Raw genomic sequence first — 17,467 nt, 5'->3', positions numbered from 1 at the left:
CCTAACCTAACCTAACCTAACCTAACCTAACCTAACCTAACCTAACCTAACCTAACCTAACCTAACCTAACCTAACCTAACCTAGCCTAGCCTAACCAAATCAGCCTAGATGTGCTCCATTGTATCAATCTTTACAACATGAAAGTCAAAGATCAACAAATTCTGGTGTGACTTGAGAATTCATGCGAGACTCAGACACTTGCTCATTTGTGAGTCAATTCTGGAGGAGGAGTAAAAACATGGGAAAAAATAACAGCTTTGTAAACTCAAGTTTGGGTAAAAAAGATCAAATGTTGTAAGAAGTTAATGCATAAAGTTGTGAATGTGACATTAAATTTGCTTGAAACAGGAATTCAAGTGAGTAGGAAAGGAGAAAGATTTGCATATGATAAAACAAAGAGTTTGAATTGTCATTATATATTGAAAACATAATTGCAGAAAATTTAAAACAGTCATTTTTTCACATATCCAAAGAATACATGCATTACAATTAGCAGGTGAATGAGGCATAATAATGATAGCTTTGATAATTTTAGTAATGATAAGAGTAATGATGCCAATTATAACAATGATATCAGCGGTAGTAATAAGGATGATGATAATGATAGTGATTGTAATGATAACAGAGATGAAAATCATGATAATGATAATGGTAATGATAATAATATTGAGAGTGATAATAATGGCTATGACAACAATGATAATGGAATTGATAATGATAATGATAACAAAAATGATAATAAAAAAAATAACAATATCAGTAACAATATTCATAAAAGCAACTAGAAAAGCAATCATAACAATAGTGATGATAATAATGATAATAAAAAAAGAGGCAACACAAATCAGACCTACCCGAGCTCTGATATGTCCATGACCTCTGCTCAATAATGCTGAGGAACAGGTTTGCCAAGTCAGAAACCTTACCCATTACCAGAATATCTAAGATGGATTACCAAGTTATGGACTGATACTGATGTAAGTTTAGCAGGTGATGAATAGCTACAGAAATATCAAACATTTAGGTATGTGCCTTTGCTACAACATGAAATGATTGCTTACCGGTTGACTTGTATTGTGTCAGCCATTTCCTTGATAAATGTTGCAAATAATCAAAAGGTGTTATCAAGACTCTATGTCCGTTTCTGATGTGATAGCCAGGATTTTACTTTACATAAAAAGCCTTTTCTATTTTTTTTTGATATATTAATATAAACATTGAAAGTTTCAACATATTCAGTACTCACTGAGGTTGTCAGACAATGATGCATAGGTAGCAAGGCTCTTTTATATCAATGAGTGCCAATTTGTTTTGTTTGCCACCTAGAACTCTATTATTTTTTAGCTGTGAGACCATCAGGACAGAAACAGAGTTTTAATGTTACAGTGATTAGTTTTATCTTATATATTTTGATGAGTTTTATTTCAGTTGAACAATCAGTAGATTTTTACATTTCTTATGTTGATCAAATGAAATGAATAGCACCATGTAAATGCAATTTATTGCAGAATTAGGGAAGTTCATTGCAAAATTCATACTGTTAGAAAATTATATATATATATATATATATATATATATATATATATATATATATATATATATGTATGTATATATATATGTGTGTGTATATATATATATATATATATATATATATATATATATATATATATATATATATATATATATATATATATATATGTATGTATATATTCTGTTCAGTTAGTTGAATCTGAGGTTGCTCTTATATGATATGTTAACTGGTTGTTTTCAAGTAATTGTCTAATGCAATGGTCATAGGTATTTGGTATTTGATAGAGTTTAATTGAACTTTTACAGTGGTAGGTATCTGGTATGTCACTAATTATTTGGGAGTGCTATTGTGATAAAAAATATCATCATCATCATCATCATCATCATCATCATCATCATCATCATCATCATCATCATCATCATCATCATCATCATCATCATCATCATAATCTCTATCATCATCATCTCTATCATCATCATCATCATCATCATCATCATCATCATCATCATCATCATCATCATCATCATCATCATCATCATCATCATTACCACCACCACCATGATCTCCACCAATCTTACATGCCACTGATGCACTGAGCTACTGGGAATGATACTTGACTTATCCTTCTTGTTACTTATGATCTGGCAATTAAGTGAATAAGATGATGTCATTTAACAATTGCCAAAGCAGCATAGAGTGTACACTAGAGCTCCTGTTAAAGGGGAATGGCTCAGAGTTTTAGAAATTTATTCTGTCAATTAGTGAGGCTATTCCAGGGAATGAAACCTTTTTCTAGCTATAATATCTTTGAATTACTTGAAGGAGCTATCGAGTTAGATGAAGATTATCATCCCGTGGGGTGAATATATGAGATAATTAGATAATGAAGTCCTTTTTAATCAGGTAGTTGAACCAGAGTTGTTATAGATATATCGATTGTGGACTTTATTTCTTTACTTTTACACTTCTCTTTGTAAAAGAGCAATGGTATGTTTTGAGAAAGATACCGAGTGTGTTTAGCTTAAGACTCCTTAAGTAGATAATCCCCTTTGATTGATACAATTGATATAAATCTTTCGGGGAACTTGATACATTTACACTTCTTATTATGCCGTCACTCAAGCGAGCTCAATTACCCGCGACCTTTTTATTATTGTTGTTTTGATTCCCTCTGTTTAACAACAACAGAGTACAGTATCAGACCATAGACAGTATCAGACCTGTTCATTGCTTCTCTCATCTCCAGTAAGTGGATTGTGGCTTGAATTTGATACTTTATAGGATATGCAGAGCAGTGAGATATTTAATCTGCCAGTTATTTTACTTTACAATTTTATTAAGAGAGACTTTTTTTTTTTCCTTCACAAAATTGGTTTATAATTCTATGATAATGATAGAGAGGTTATAGAAGTGTTATTGGGGAGATATACAGATTAGTTATGGTAATACTATATACAAGTTTGAATATTTTGATATTCCACAGTACTTTGTAATTTATATTTTGTTGAAAGGAGGCCAAGTGTTTTTAAGTAATTCACTGATTAGATTACTTTTATAAGGAGGAATCTAATTACAGTGTTTTTAGAAGAATATTTTTGTGTATAAATGATGAATGATATTAAAAGCAGATTAAATACTTCTTGGTAACATAGTAATTTTTCAGGAACTTGATGTATTTTACATATAAAGAATCTTTTGATAATGTTTTAGATATGTTTTAGATAAGGTTTTAGAATACTTATTATAATTTTTATAGATTTTTTAAAGTCAATTTTTTTCTAATCTATTTTTTTAAAATATTACTATGAAGTGCAGCAAAACCAGTGCTATTTAGTTAATGTAGGTACACTACAGTATCCCTTGTTGGAAATAATACACCTTCCTTTTTGTGTAATGCCCGATTCATAGGACTTATCATAGACATTCTGTGACTGTAAAATTATGATAAACAGGATCTTAACATTGTAATACGAATTTTCTTTAAAAGTGTTATGTATGCTAATAGCATACCAGTAGCTTATGAAACAAAATAGAATAGGCAAAGTATAAAAGGTATTGTAAGTTATTTCATACAAATCCTTTTACAAGTCTTCAGGCAAAAAGCATAGAAATTTTTACATATTTTTGAGACTCAAAACTAATTTCAGTGGTGCCGACTCGAAAAGTATTAGATACATACATCCGCATGTATTCAGTCATTTCTCTCGAGTCTTTATAACACCTCGTCCAAATGAACAATGTACCCTCTTTCTCTCCGCAGCCGGGTAACGCAAGATGGTGTGCGGTGGGATGTGCCGTGTCTGGGATGGGGATCACCACAAAGTGCGAGAGAAGAATGGAACAGATAAGGGAACTGGAATAATGAAGTCACTGCAGGTGTCGTCGCCAAGCTCTTGGGACGAGGATGTTCCTGCCCCAGGTAAGAGTGAGAGTGAGGAGTGAGAGTGAGATTGAGATTGAAATCGAAATTGAGATTGAAGTCAAGAGTTTGGAGTGGGAGAGGGGGTGGGGAGCAATAGCGAGGGATTAGAAGTGAGAGTGAGAGGGAAAGGGAGAGTAATAATGAAAGTGAGAGTGAGAGTAAGAGTGAGGGTGAGAGTGAGAGTGAGAGTATGATTGTGACTGTGTTTATACTAGTTTGGTATTGCTATGTACTGGATATGATATTTGCAATATAGACTGTATATAAATGTTTTTATGTATATAGGTTACATGAGTGTCTTATGTCAGAATGAGTATATTTTTATTGCTTTGGAAGATTACTTTATAGTATTAGTATTTACTTTCAATGGTTTAGTACAAGTATAGTGTGTATATATATATATATAAATGTATATATATATATATATATATAAATGTATATATATACATATATATATACACACACACATACTTGGTTACTTGGTGGTAGTTATAGCATGAGCTCTGTTAGTGGCTCATGCCAGGGCCAAATTTCATTTCATATTTATGCTTTTTTTAAATGTCAGAGAGATGAACTGAGTGGTTGTACCTCCTTTTCAGAATTGCCATACCCTGCAGCAGCCCTCTTGGTAGGCATCTGTGCATGTGTCTGTTTTGTGAACTCTCTCTCAGGAGACTTCGTATTCGACGACTCGGAGGCGATTGTGAACAACAGCGATCTCCGTGGCGACACTCCTCTCGCTAACCTATTCCACAATGACTTCTGGGGCACCCGGTTGACACATCCATCGAGTCACAAATCTTACAGGCCACTAACTGTTCTCTCCTTCAGGTAATCTATGAAGTGGGTTGAAGTCATGGGTAATTGAAGTCATGGGTTGTACAGGTCTCTGGTTGTTTTCTCTCTCAGGTACTTTGAGTTGCAGGTTATACAGACCTCTGGCTGTTCTTTCTGATAGGTAATTTGAGTTGTTGGTTTTACTGAATTCTGACTATTTTCTCCTTTGGATTATTTAAGTCACAAGTTATACAGACCTGTGATTGTTCCTTTTGATAAGTAATTCAAGTTGGTGGTTTGCAGCGTTCATGGTATGGATTCTGATTATTCCCTCCTTTAGCCTTAGACTATTTTTTTTTTCCTTTAAGTATATTGTAAAGTGAACTATAGTTAAATCACTTGGTGAACCATGATGAACTTTTACCTTTGAATGTTTCTGTTGTAGTATATTGTTACTCAAAATATTTATGGTAATATCAAAATGTTGATTGAAATTTGTACTGGGAATTATGCTGTCTAAATATGATTTTTAAAATGTATGTCCAAGTATTTTTATTATTATTTACCTTGTACATTATTCTAAAAAGTTAAAGTATTTCATAAATAATATCCCAGTCAAGGATCCTCTAACCATCCTGCACAAAAGATGGAACCCCAATAGGAGACTTTCATGCGCTCTCTCCCACAGATTAAACTACTCATGGGGTGCACTGGATCCCTTCAGTTACCATGCGGTCAACGTTGTGGTACATTGCCTCGTCAGCATCATGAGCCTGAGGGTCTTTTATGTCGTGTTCGGTAACGGCGCTCCACGGGCTGCCATCTTGTCAGCCATACTCTTTGCCACTCATCCCATTCACACCGAGGCGGTAAGCAGGGTTCCTTCTGCTCTCTCTCCCTCCCTCCATTCAATCTTCTTCTCTTTAGTCTGTCTCTCTTCTTACCCTTATCTGTATCCCCTCCTTATCCTCTTCTCTTTCTCTTTCCTTTTCCTCTCCTTGCTCTTTCTTCTCTTTCTCTTTCCTTTTCCTCTCCTTGCTCTTTCTTCTCTCTCTCTTTCCTTTTTCTCTCCTTGCTCTTTCTTCTCTTTCTCTTTCCTTTTCCTCTCCTTGCTCTTTCTTCTCTTTCTCTTTTCTTTTCCTCTCCTTTTTCTCTCTTGTATCCTTCACTCCCACTCTCTCTCTCTCTCTCTCTCTCTCTCTCTCTCTCTCTCTCTCTCTCTCTCTCTCTCTCTCTCTCTCTCTCTCTCTCTCTCTCTCTCTCTCTCTCTCTCTCTCTCCCCTCCTCTCCCTCCCTCCCTCCCTCCCTCCCTCCCTCCTCCCTCCCTCTCTCCCTCTCTCCCTCTCTCCCTCTCTCCCTCTCTCCTCCTCTCCCTCTCTCCCTCTCTCTCTCTCTCTCTCTCTCTCTCTCTCTCTCTCTCTCTCTCTCTCTCTCTCTCTCTCTCTCTCTCTCTCTCTCTCTCTCTCTCTCTCTCTCTCTCTCTCTCTCTCTCTCCCTCTCCCTCCCTCCCTCTCCCTCTCCCTCTCCCTCTCCCTCTCCCTCTCCCTCTCCCTCTCCCTCTCCCTCTCCCTCTCCCTCTCCCTCTCTTTCCCTCTCACTCACTCTCCCTCACCCTCACCCCTTCCCTCTCCCTCTCCCTCTCCCCCTCACCCTCACCCTCCCTCTCCCTCTTCATCCTCTCTCCATATCCTCTCCTTCTCCCTTAGTGCAGTCTTTAGTGTGCTGACCTCCCATCCCTGTGGTCAGCAGATCGAGCCCTGTCCAAGCCGTGCCTGGACAACACAGTGGGTAAGGACCAAGCTCAGGTCGAGTCACTGATTCATTCTCTCATGAATCAGCACATGCTGACCCAGGTGGCTCACCTCAGTGCATATAAGCCCAGTGGCGTATCTGCTCTGCAAACCTAGCTCATCCTTATCCTTATCCTTCTACCCTTCTCCTATCCTGTTTCTCATCTTCTTCTCTTGGTCTCTTCTCTCACTCCTTATCTTTACATGCCTAAAAAAAATTTGTTATTAACCGATTAACGATGAGGCTGTTTTGGCTCCAAATAGTTGAAACGCCGTGATATTTCAAACCTGGTGTGCCGCCAGGAGGATAACCACAATGAAATATCTCGTCCCTGGTGGCTGATGCTGCCACCACTTAACCCATTGGTCGCGGTATTAAAAAAAGGTCTGTGCAGTAGGATAGCTGAATTACATGTCTGGCATGGTGCCATCCGCGTCTATCACCGACTCTGCCTTTGCACCAAATCATGCCATCCGCTGCTAATGGGTTAATGTGATATCTTGTCACCCATCATTAATGGATTAAAAATGAAAGAAAATGTGCATCAATAATTTTAACTGCTCTTTCCTCCAGGTGTCAGGTATCGTTGGTCGAGCTGATCTCTTATGCGCTCTCTTCGTCTTTGTCTCTCTCCTGAGTTATGTACGGGCAGTGAAGGAGATGTCAGGAAATATGTCATACAAGTGAGTTACACTGTTTGTTTGATATTGGAATTTTCTTTTGTTTAGAATCACAGGCAAATTCTATGGTAGCTTAGGGCTATTGACATATTTTCTAATCATCTAAGGTCATAGAGAGAGATCTGATTCCGTTATAAAATACTTCCTCCAGATCTCGGCACACTGTGTTGTATCTCTTAATGACCGCAGCTTCGACAGCAACAGCAATGCTTTGCAAGGAAGTCGGTATAACTGCTTTGGTAAGTGTATTTTTTTTTGCTCTTGAATAAATGTTTCTAATTTTTTTTATTTCATGAAGTTCTTGAATGCTAGAGGTAAGACATATTACTTTGGTATTAGAAAATAAATAGATAAAATTAATATAAAGAGCAAGTGAAAAATGTCTATGAATAACAACAAAATTAATCTTAACAACAACCAAGTTCAAATAATGTCAGTTATAGAGACTTATTAAAGTTATTCCAGTTATTATTCAGTAGGACAAGATGATAAAATGTGTAATCCTCTTTCCAGGGTGTTTGTAGTGCCTATGATGTCTTACTGGCTCATGGCGGCATCATTGGTCGCACAATTATATCCCTTGTTGTTGGGCATAATCAGAGAGCTTTGGCATTTTGGAGAAACCTGCCAGGTAAGCGTTTGTTGAATTTTGCAAACGTTTTTTGTGTTATCATTGTTGTTATGATTATTGCTGATGTCAAGATTATCATCTCCACTTTAACCATTACCATCATCACTGTTAAATTCTCTGTTATTATTTGTTTCATAGAATCATTATTCTTTCTCTGTATAGATATGTTGCTTGCTATGATATTATAAATGCTAAGTATTACTTTATAGATTTAATGGTTATCATAAAAAAAACTTAAAACATGATCCCAAAGTATTGAACATATAATCCAAAGCCCTGCACATGGAATAATAATGCTTCAGGTCCTTATCATTGACAGATAATAATCAGTCTATTTACTTTTAAAATATGTTTAGGTAATTTAAAAAAAAAAAAATCATTGTCCACATCTCCTGTCAGCTGGGATCCTGCGAGGGCTGATGTGGAGACACATTCTACTGGCTGTAACTGGCATAGCTCTGCTGGCGGCCCGCTGGGTTGTCATGGGATCGACTGTACCGAGGTTCATGAAGGTTGATAACCCTGCCTCCTTCCTGGATAGTGTGGTCTTCAGGGTGAGTGTCAGCTTTTAGTTGATGGATTGGTAAATGTATAGGTTGATGTGTTGATAGATAGGTTGATAGGTATATTTGTATAGGTTGATGTAAGTGGATAGACTGATGGAAATATTGTGGAATTGATGGATAGGTCAATGTGATGGAGTGTCAGTTGATTGATGTGATTGATTTAGTTTTTCTTATTATTATTGTAGATGGTTAGGTAGGTATAACTGATGATGATGAATGTATGTAGAGATCTTGTATTTGTGTAGATATAGATATGGTTAAAGATAAAGTTACAAATGCAGTCTCAAACATGGAAGAAGGATTGATAGCTGGGTGGAGTGACAGAGGGATAGCTGGATGGATGGATGAGTAAATAGATAGATACAAAGTCAGATAGATAAATGTATAAGCTGATTAACAAATCAACTTTTGGAGAGTGAAATTGACAAATATATTTAAAGGAAGAAAGATGATTTTGGGAAAGCATTTTCTCATTGTACTTGTTGAGAGAGAGTCACTTCTGCTCTCATATTCACACCTTATTTTTATATGATGATATTTATAAAAATGAATGATTAAGGTTTCTTCCCTTCCTTGTAAATATGAATTCTAGTATAATCTAGTTTAGAGTATGTAATTAAATTAAATGAGTTATTTGTATGTTAACTGCATTTCTTGAAGAGCAAAAAGGTGAGGGAAAAGTAATACATGCATAGTATATGTACATAATTATATCCACCATTATGCATCTGATATTTTGTTGGAAATATCATAAAGTTTCATCCAACAATTAGATTCATATTTATTAAACGTCATATCATTGAAGTCCAATGATATTTTGTTCATATTGTAGTTATACACATAAAGAAAATTGCAGTAAACATTTGTGTATTGCTACATGTTGGTGTGGTAAGCTCTTCCACACTGATGATGTTTTATAATGTCATAATACATACATTCCTAGAAAAAATCAACACAGTTTCGTCAGAGCATGAATATGTAATCGCATTAAGTCATGTAAACATTTGCTAAAATGTTACCAACAATTTTTTGTCACTCATAATACTCTAGTATTATGAATGTTCATGATATCTTTATGATCTTTGCCTTAAAGCTTTTGTTAAAATTAAGAAAAAATAATTCTAGTATGTAAATAATGATATCTGTTGAATGAATTTTGTGCAGACACTTTGCCATGGCATGTTTTTCTGTGCATTTTGTATGCATGCTGTAAGCAGATACAGCTTCCTGTAATCACATGTGATTATCACATCCCCTCTTACCTACAAATACGACTTTCTTGTCCACACATGCTGAGAATGTAAAATTTCTAAATCAAACTGTCTTCTCCACAGAGTTTGAACTATCAGTATACATACAGCCTGAACGCCCTTCTGCTCGTTCTTCCAATATGGCTTTGTTTTGATTGGTCTATGGGCTGTGTGCCAGTTATAGTAAACTTCAGCGACCCGCGATTGCTGGCCCTCCCCGTCCTGTGGTTCTCCTTTGTCATGTTGCTGAGGAGGGGGATGGCCCAGGGCAGAGCCAGCCAGACGTCGAGGTAGGCTGTGAACATGTTTTGTGGCCTGTGCTTGCTTACTCCTTTTTATCTTTTATTCTTTCTTTTTTTTGTATGGTGTATGCTAGCCTTTTTTTTCCATTCCTGGACTGTTGATATGTATGTGTATATTTTTTCCTTGGGCTTATGAGTGACTTTATTTCTAGTTGTATATATTGCCTGTTTGACCAGAAGATGCATTCTTCATTCATTTTTGGGCAATCTGTCTTCTCATCATCAACTGTATGGTGAACACGAACTGTCTTTCTATTCTTCATCTTATAATATTTGTTTTTCAAAATACTTTGCTTATAAAAGCATTAGATAATACTTATATTTAATATACAGATCTTCAACAAAGTATGCATTCATCCAAGTATGTTAGTGTGCAGTGTTAGATTATTTAACACTTGAAGGTACTGTATCAAGTATTTTCTGTATATATTGAAGATACTGTGTTCTTAATTGACCTTATTGATAAATTTTTGTATCTGTGATATGATTGAATAATCATCTTCATAAAAGAGAATGAGCTCCACTGTTTACACTAGAACTTCCAGGAGAAATTATTGGATATTGATATAATCTCCTGCTTTATTTACCTGGTGTTGGATAGTCCATACCTTGCAATTTTATTTGTATGTGGGGTATCTGATTTTTTTTTGTTTTGTTTATTTTTTTGTGTGGGACATCTGTGATTTTATATTGATTTTTTTGTAGTGCATCATTATTTTTATTTATTTATTTGATTATTTTTATTTTTTCAAAGAGAATTCTGGCAACAGCTGAGAAGACCAAGAATTGAATGCTATCTCCTTTGAAATGCACTTTGGCAGGGCGGGAAGATAAGTGTTAGCTAAGAGATCTGGTGTACCATCTGGGACACTACTACCAGTTTGTGGCTGAATGCTGGCGTGTGGATATTTTTGCTTTAGTTATAACAGCCAGCCAAAAGATATTGCTGTTAATATTATTATCACTGTTGCTATTATCATTATCATCACCACAGTATCAAAAGTATTATCATTATCATTTTCATTATAATCTTCATCATCAACATCACCATTATTTTCAATATCACCAGCATTATCATCAGCATTATGTGTGGCTGTGATGATGGTTATTTTACTATGTCCATGGAGTAACTCAATACACTGACTAGGGAGACTCATTATAGATGTGGAGATGTTAGAGGAATATACTGCAGCCATTTAGGTCATTTATTTCAAATGCCTCTCTATTAGACCTCTGGTTTCTGAACTTAAGTCAGTCATTTGCTGCTTGAAGCTTTTGATTATCAGTAGTGCACCACTCGTAAGTTTTACTTGTGTTCATGTCTAGACTTTTAGAAGTATATCAGGAGTGATATATAGCAACAAAATAAATAAGTTTATTGAATCTTGCAAAAGTAACAAGATCCTAATATAATTTGAATAAATTAGATAGATAAGTATAGATAAAAAACAGCAACTAAATAGTACAGGTATGTAGCAGACCTCCTGAAAATCTGTTTGAGTATCCCTAGAGTTAAGTGTTACCCAATGTAACTGTAGCCCAAGGGCAACCTCTGCCTAAGACAGATGTCTAACATAGTTTCTCCTGTCTTACTGCATCCTCTACATACATTTATAATGAATAATCAGTACAGTATTATTAGGTTGCAGTTTTTGTGGGCTTATGTGATGTTAGGGCAGAATAACAATGTTTGTTCTGTTCAGGTTTAGAGGAGGTTCAAATATTCTTTTGTTTGTATTTGTATGCATGTGTGGGTGTGGGTGCATGCATGAGTGGGTGTGTGTGTTCATGTGTGTGTGAATGCATTAGCGGGAAATCTTATATAGATAGAATTGAACGTTTGCCGTAGATTTTGATCTAAGCACAATAAGTTCCAACAGTAAAATTCCATTGAAAGAACCTTTTTACATAAGAGGCTAATAACCTTTTTGTATAGTGTTTTTTTCTTTCAGGTAAAGCATGTCATTTTGAATAGATATTTCATCATTTTCATTTTATTATAGATTTTCAATGTTTTATAGGGTAGTGCTAGACAAGCATTAACATTGGTACTGTTTATTTGGCTGTGAGGAAGGAGGGAGAGAATGCATTTTAAATTTTCTTTGTAAATTTGTAAGGGTTTTGTTCTATTGTTTCCTGTTTATCTCCTGATCATCTTTTATCTTGGCATGGAATAACACAAGAGGTGTACAACAGATACACAGATTCTTATTTTTGACCCCAGTGACAAAAAAAAAGTATGATATTGTGTCAGGTTAGGTAAGGGATATAAATGTTTCTTATTTAATTTTGTTTGTTACTATTGTCTTCCCCTTTAGTATCCAATGGTGTGATTTTTAAAACTTTCTTCTTTTTATCATCAAATATCACATTCTCATGGGCTTATCTCAATAGATGTAAAGTCTGTGTTAACTTTGGCCTTCGGAGATGAAATGTTATTAATATTATATTTTTATTCGATTCTTAAATTGTGCCATTATATATGCGAATATTATCATTATTATTTCTTTAACCCATTGCAGATGGGTGTCGTGACATGTGTGATAGCCCAATTTGATCTAAAAGACAGATGTCACTGTGTACATGAGGTGACAATATTGGAAGTTACTCAGATTTGAAACACGCTCAGTCATAAAATATTATGACTGCAACAGAGCTAGTTGCAAAGCTACAGCTTTCCAAATTCAGGCTAAACAATGGTTTCATGATGGATTTAAGGGATATATTAGTTAGGCAAGTTGGCACCGCCAGGAAGGTGGAGAAAACATTTTCCCTGTCCCTCTAATTTATAAATGGTGCCGGTGGCATCAGAAATCACCCATTCTGACAACCAATTAGCTTGCTCAACCCTCCATCCGCAATAGGTTATTTAGATTTAATTTGCTTCATATTTTGTTTCATTCATTTCCCAAAGATGTGTCCTGATGGGCCTGGCTCTTGGGATTGTGCCCTTCTTGCCCGCGACGAACCTCTTCTTCCGCGTGGGGTTTGTGATAGCGGAGCGTGTGCTTTATCTCCCCGCAGCAGGCTTCTGTATCTTAGTTGTTACGGGAATGCGCGAGCTGAGTGCAGCTGGCCATGTCAGTAAGGTATGTGTATGTGTGAAGTTGTTATTATTATTTTTTTGAAAGAGTGTTTTTTTTCTCTTTTTCCTTCTTTTTACTTTTCATACAATAAGTATTGGTCTTATCAGTTCTAATGAAGTACCTAACATTTCAGAGGGTGCTCCAGGTTGGCTACATCTTATTGGTCGTAATGTTTGTCCTGAGGTGCCAGCAGAGGAGCCGTGATTGGCTGACAGAAAAGCAGCTCTTCAGCTCGGGATTGGATGTGTGTCCGCTTAATGCAAAGGTTGGATTTTGTTGGCACATGTTAAATTTTAATCTTTGTATCTCCTTGTATATTCCTATTTAATTCATCCACTTTATTATATGTTTTATTAGTAGTAGTCTTTTTGTTACAATTAACATTATTACACTCTCAGGATTTTTTTTTTTTGTGTTTGAAATTTTATGTAATAGCATATGTGTGTATCTGTCTTAAATATGTTTGTATTCCCCACCAATACACCAGGTACACTACAACATGGGTAAAGTAGCAGCTGACAATGGGGATGTGTTTGAAGCAGTGAGTCGATACAGAGAGGCCCTTCGACTGAACCCTGACTATGACCAGGCCATGAATAATCTAGCCAATATCCTAAAGGTAAATGCAGCAGCTGTATGTGTTTTTTTTTTTTATCTCCCCTCTTTTTAACTTCCACAATGGGTGTTTTTAAGGGGTCAGTACACTTTTGTACTGCATTTTTCCTTTTGATGAAATTACAAATTATTTATTCCTTCAGTTACACCAAAGGCGAATTAGAACTACTTTGGTAATCAATCATATATAGATTTATATTTCATCCATAAGTCTAGGAAAAAACAGAAAATATACTTCTTAAATGCTTGGCCCAGGCTGAAAATCTTGAGACTTGGTAGGGTTAATATTGAGATAAAGTGTAGGTAAATACGACATAGAGTCTGGTATTGCTTGTCAATTTGATTAGATTGTGTTATTTACACTTGAAAAAAAACAATAACAACAAAAAATATATATAACAGTATGAATTGTACACAGGACCAAGGGCATCTAGATGAAGCACTGCATCTCCTTCAACAAGCAACGACCCTGAGACCAGATTTTGCTGCAGCCTGGATGAATTTGGGAATTGTTCAGGCATCATTAGGTGACCATTCCTCAGCAGAGACAAGCTATCTCACAGCACTAACACACAGATCTGTAAGTAGTGGATGGGTGCAGCCATAACAGGTTTATTTCTTATCAAACCTTTTGCCTCAAACTTGAGGTAAATCCCAATAAAGTTATTGTTAGGTCAGTTTTCTTCAAGAAAAATTCAGCTTGACCTAGTTAGGTTTCACGTTAACGCATACCACTGTATTGGACAGTACTGTTCCTTAATCAGTATTTTTTCCAAGAAGTACCGTGGATCTTCAGTCATCTTGTAAAGCTTAAATCAGAGGTTAAAGTTCAAGAAAACAAAAAAACTTTCCTTAGTTTCTAAATATATGCATGAGATTGGTATTGACTTTAAACTCTTTCATTTAAAAAAGAAAAAAACAAGTTTTTTTTAGCCCAGCTAGATACTCAGTTTCTTTGTGAGACACATCAGTTTTATAATATTACTCAAAAAAGTCCTTTTTAGATCAGGATGTGTTTTAGGCTCTCAATCATCTGAAGAAACCCAATTTGGATTTACAGCATTGGTCTTATAAAAGCCTTTGTTTAGAACAGAAAGTAGGCCAAATGTGTGTATGCTCTCCCAACTCTCATTATTGGATTAGAAAAAAAAACTTTTTAAGAAATAATTTCTATTCCTTAAATTTCTATGGTGAACTTCATACTAGAGTTCAGAAAAGCCAGAAAGTCCTGGAAATGCCCAAGATCCTCAAATTTCCCCATGATATGCAGACCTCCTTTACCTTGGTGTTCTTCCTCTCCACACCCTTAGGTGTACCCAGATTGCCTCTACAACCTGGGCAATCTGTACCTGGAGAAGGGCGACCACAGTGCCGCCTTGGCCACCTGGACGAACGCCACCTCCCTCAAGCCCTCCCTGGCTGTGGCCTGGACCAACATGCTAATTCTGCTGGACTCACAGGGCCTCTACCAATCAGCAATTGACGTGGCAGACAAAGCTCTCAGGTATTGAGGGGAGAAGTTTTGGATTTTGTAGGAGGTTGAAGGGGGTTTGTGGTGTCTGTATTGGGATGGGTTCTGTTTTCTTCTTGTATTTGTGTTGATGTTTTTTCTTAGTTTTTACTTTAATTTGTGATAATACATATTATCTAATATTGTTATTACTATTGCTGTTACTACAATGTGTATTGTAAATATTATCACTATAATCATCCCTCATAATTATCATAATTGACATTGTCAACATTGTCATTACAATCTAAATGTCTTTACTGTGCAATCCTAAATTTTCCTCCTATGCAACACTCAGCCATCACTACTGCTATTCTTTGATATATTGATTGACATTACTCTTTGCCATGTGATGAGTGCATCCACCTTGTTCCCCACTCAGGCACCTGCCGAGTGAACCGGCCCTGCACTTCAACCTGGCCAACACCCTAGGCAAGCTAAGCCGGTATGAGGAATCTGAGTCGCACTTTCTTCTGGCCACCAACCTGGACCCGGGCAATGCTAACTACTGGGCCAATCTAGGGGTCCTGTACCACCGCTGGAGGAAGTACGAGCAGGCTGAGAAGTCCTACCTCCATGCCCTCAAGCTCAACCCAACCCTCAAGAGTGCACAGGACAACCTCAATATGCTGCTCAAGGCCACTGGCAAGATATATAGATAGCACAAAATAAGATCGAGTAAGTTCTAGCAAGGGAGTTTGGGGGAGGAAGGGCTAAGGCAGCAGGGAGTCTGAGAGGTGCTTTGGGGTAAGGCCAAAAGTGGGTATCCTTAAGGTGTCTTTTGCAAATTTGATAATTGAAGAAACTTGAACTCGGGTTTTTCCCTACTTAATTAGTATGTGAGAATAAACAGGATTTTATACTAGTGGTAATAATGTTGACATAAACATCTTTTATTTTTTGGGAGATGTCTAAAAGATATCCGTTATGTGCATAGTTGCACTGTCATTAACAGATGAGACACGGAAAAGTAGGAGTACCCAGTCATACCATATCATTCCGTGCTTAGATATATTGATACCTCATTGTTACAAGGGAAGTATGCTGTCATTGATATAAAGCTAATTTAGATACTGCTTTTACTTATGCTCGCTGTTGAATTCTTTGAAGCAGTTTCAGGATTATTATTAGTCCGCCTTAGTTACACTGATTGCTTTGCAGTCATAGGCTGAACAGCAGATCTCTCCCAAATGTGACTGAATTATGTTTGGTCTGTTGCCATATTTTCAACTTTTTATATATATATATGTACGTATATGTAATTTTTGATAAGAGATTCATTGTCGTTTATTTTATTTTTATTTTTATTTTTTATAATGTATCTGTGCTCAGTGTTATTCTTATTACCACTGTGGTGTTAAGTCCATTAAGGACATAGTTTAAGAAAGATGTGCCAAGATGTTCTGTGTTGATAATATGAAGTTCAATTTAAAAAAGGCAACTTCACTTTTGTAAAAGAGTGCTCAACTTAAATAGGACTCATTTAGAGGATTATTTTTTTTGATTCTCAAAAGGGGCAATACAATTTAGATAGAATTATTATCAGTTTTTGTTTTGTTATACTTTTTGATGTGCATTCAATTCTAGGTAGGTGGAACTCTGCTTTAGGTGTTCATTACTCTCGTTATGGGAAACAAAAGATGTTACAAATATGTAATTGTACATATAAACCTGCAGTAGATTTTCATCATGGCATGAGTTGTACTGATGAATAGAGAAGAATCAGTACTTACATCTGCAGTATGTAGATTCTCACTGTAAATTATGCTCATTTGCTACTTAGAAAAGACATGCTCCCTTGCCATGCTTACCACCTTCTTGATAGACTATATGGTGTTAAATGTGATCTGATGGTATAAAAGAAACCACATATCCCCCTTTTAGGTGTTGGATATGTTTATTTTTTTTAATGAATTATTAGTACGATTCCTTGAAAACACAGGGATAGAGAGTCAGGGCATGATAGAAAACTATTAGAATGCATAAATGTACGATACTGAACAAGTATCCTCTTATCAGTGAGGCATTGATGATATATCACAGGTATTTAGCAAAGATAGAAGAGTGCTTAACATCAGTAATTTTAAAAATATATACTGTTAGTTTGCTGTTCTTTTATACATTTTGGCAAAATAGGATAAAGTGAACAAGGAAGGAGGGATAATTTTGTCCCAGCAGATCATACAGAGTGTAGATATGAGACATTTAGTTACAAATGAAGCGGCTTATATGAAAGCTACTTAGTACTGGACAATTTGAGTTTGCTGAATGTATGTGTTTTCTACTATCTGATCGAAGCTTAAAG

At 36.1% G+C, this 17,467-nt stretch overlaps 1 protein-coding gene across 2 annotated transcripts in view; it reads left to right on the top strand.

Annotated features, from left to right (window-relative positions):
• Tmtc4 (Transmembrane O-mannosyltransferase targeting cadherins 4) overlaps positions 1–17,245 on the top strand; it is an 18,362-nt gene extending 1,117 nt beyond the window's left edge. The window contains exons 2-15 of one of the 2 annotated variants that reach the window (XM_043024727.2): positions 3,793–3,951; positions 4,554–4,785; positions 5,420–5,600; positions 7,096–7,205; positions 7,354–7,441; positions 7,716–7,833; positions 8,233–8,387; positions 9,734–9,939; positions 12,866–13,040; positions 13,171–13,302; positions 13,525–13,656; positions 14,071–14,232; positions 14,963–15,156; positions 15,545–17,245. In XM_043024727.2, coding sequence (XP_042880661.2) covers positions 3,807–3,951; positions 4,554–4,785; positions 5,420–5,600; positions 7,096–7,205; positions 7,354–7,441; positions 7,716–7,833; positions 8,233–8,387; positions 9,734–9,939; positions 12,866–13,040; positions 13,171–13,302; positions 13,525–13,656; positions 14,071–14,232; positions 14,963–15,156; positions 15,545–15,824 — 2,310 coding nt within the window. In that variant the 5' untranslated portion in view covers positions 3,793–3,806 and the 3' untranslated portion in view covers positions 15,825–17,245. The remainder of the gene's footprint in view (positions 1–3,792; positions 3,952–4,553; positions 4,786–5,419; positions 5,601–7,095; positions 7,206–7,353; positions 7,442–7,715; positions 7,834–8,232; positions 8,388–9,733; positions 9,940–12,865; positions 13,041–13,170; positions 13,303–13,524; positions 13,657–14,070; positions 14,233–14,962; positions 15,157–15,544) is intronic. The other variant, XM_043024726.2, reaches the window with a different exon arrangement.
• Positions 17,246–17,467: the final 222 nt, after the last annotated feature.

This window comes from Penaeus japonicus, unplaced genomic scaffold, assembly GCF_977035675.1.
Source record: "Penaeus japonicus unplaced genomic scaffold, GWHDUDI00000001_assembly GWHDUDI00000013, whole genome shotgun sequence".
Classification (NCBI taxonomy): domain Eukaryota; kingdom Metazoa; phylum Arthropoda; class Malacostraca; order Decapoda; family Penaeidae; genus Penaeus; species Penaeus japonicus.
The sequence above is the reverse complement of the archived record's forward strand: the minus strand, read 5'-3'. Positions and strand labels throughout refer to the sequence as shown.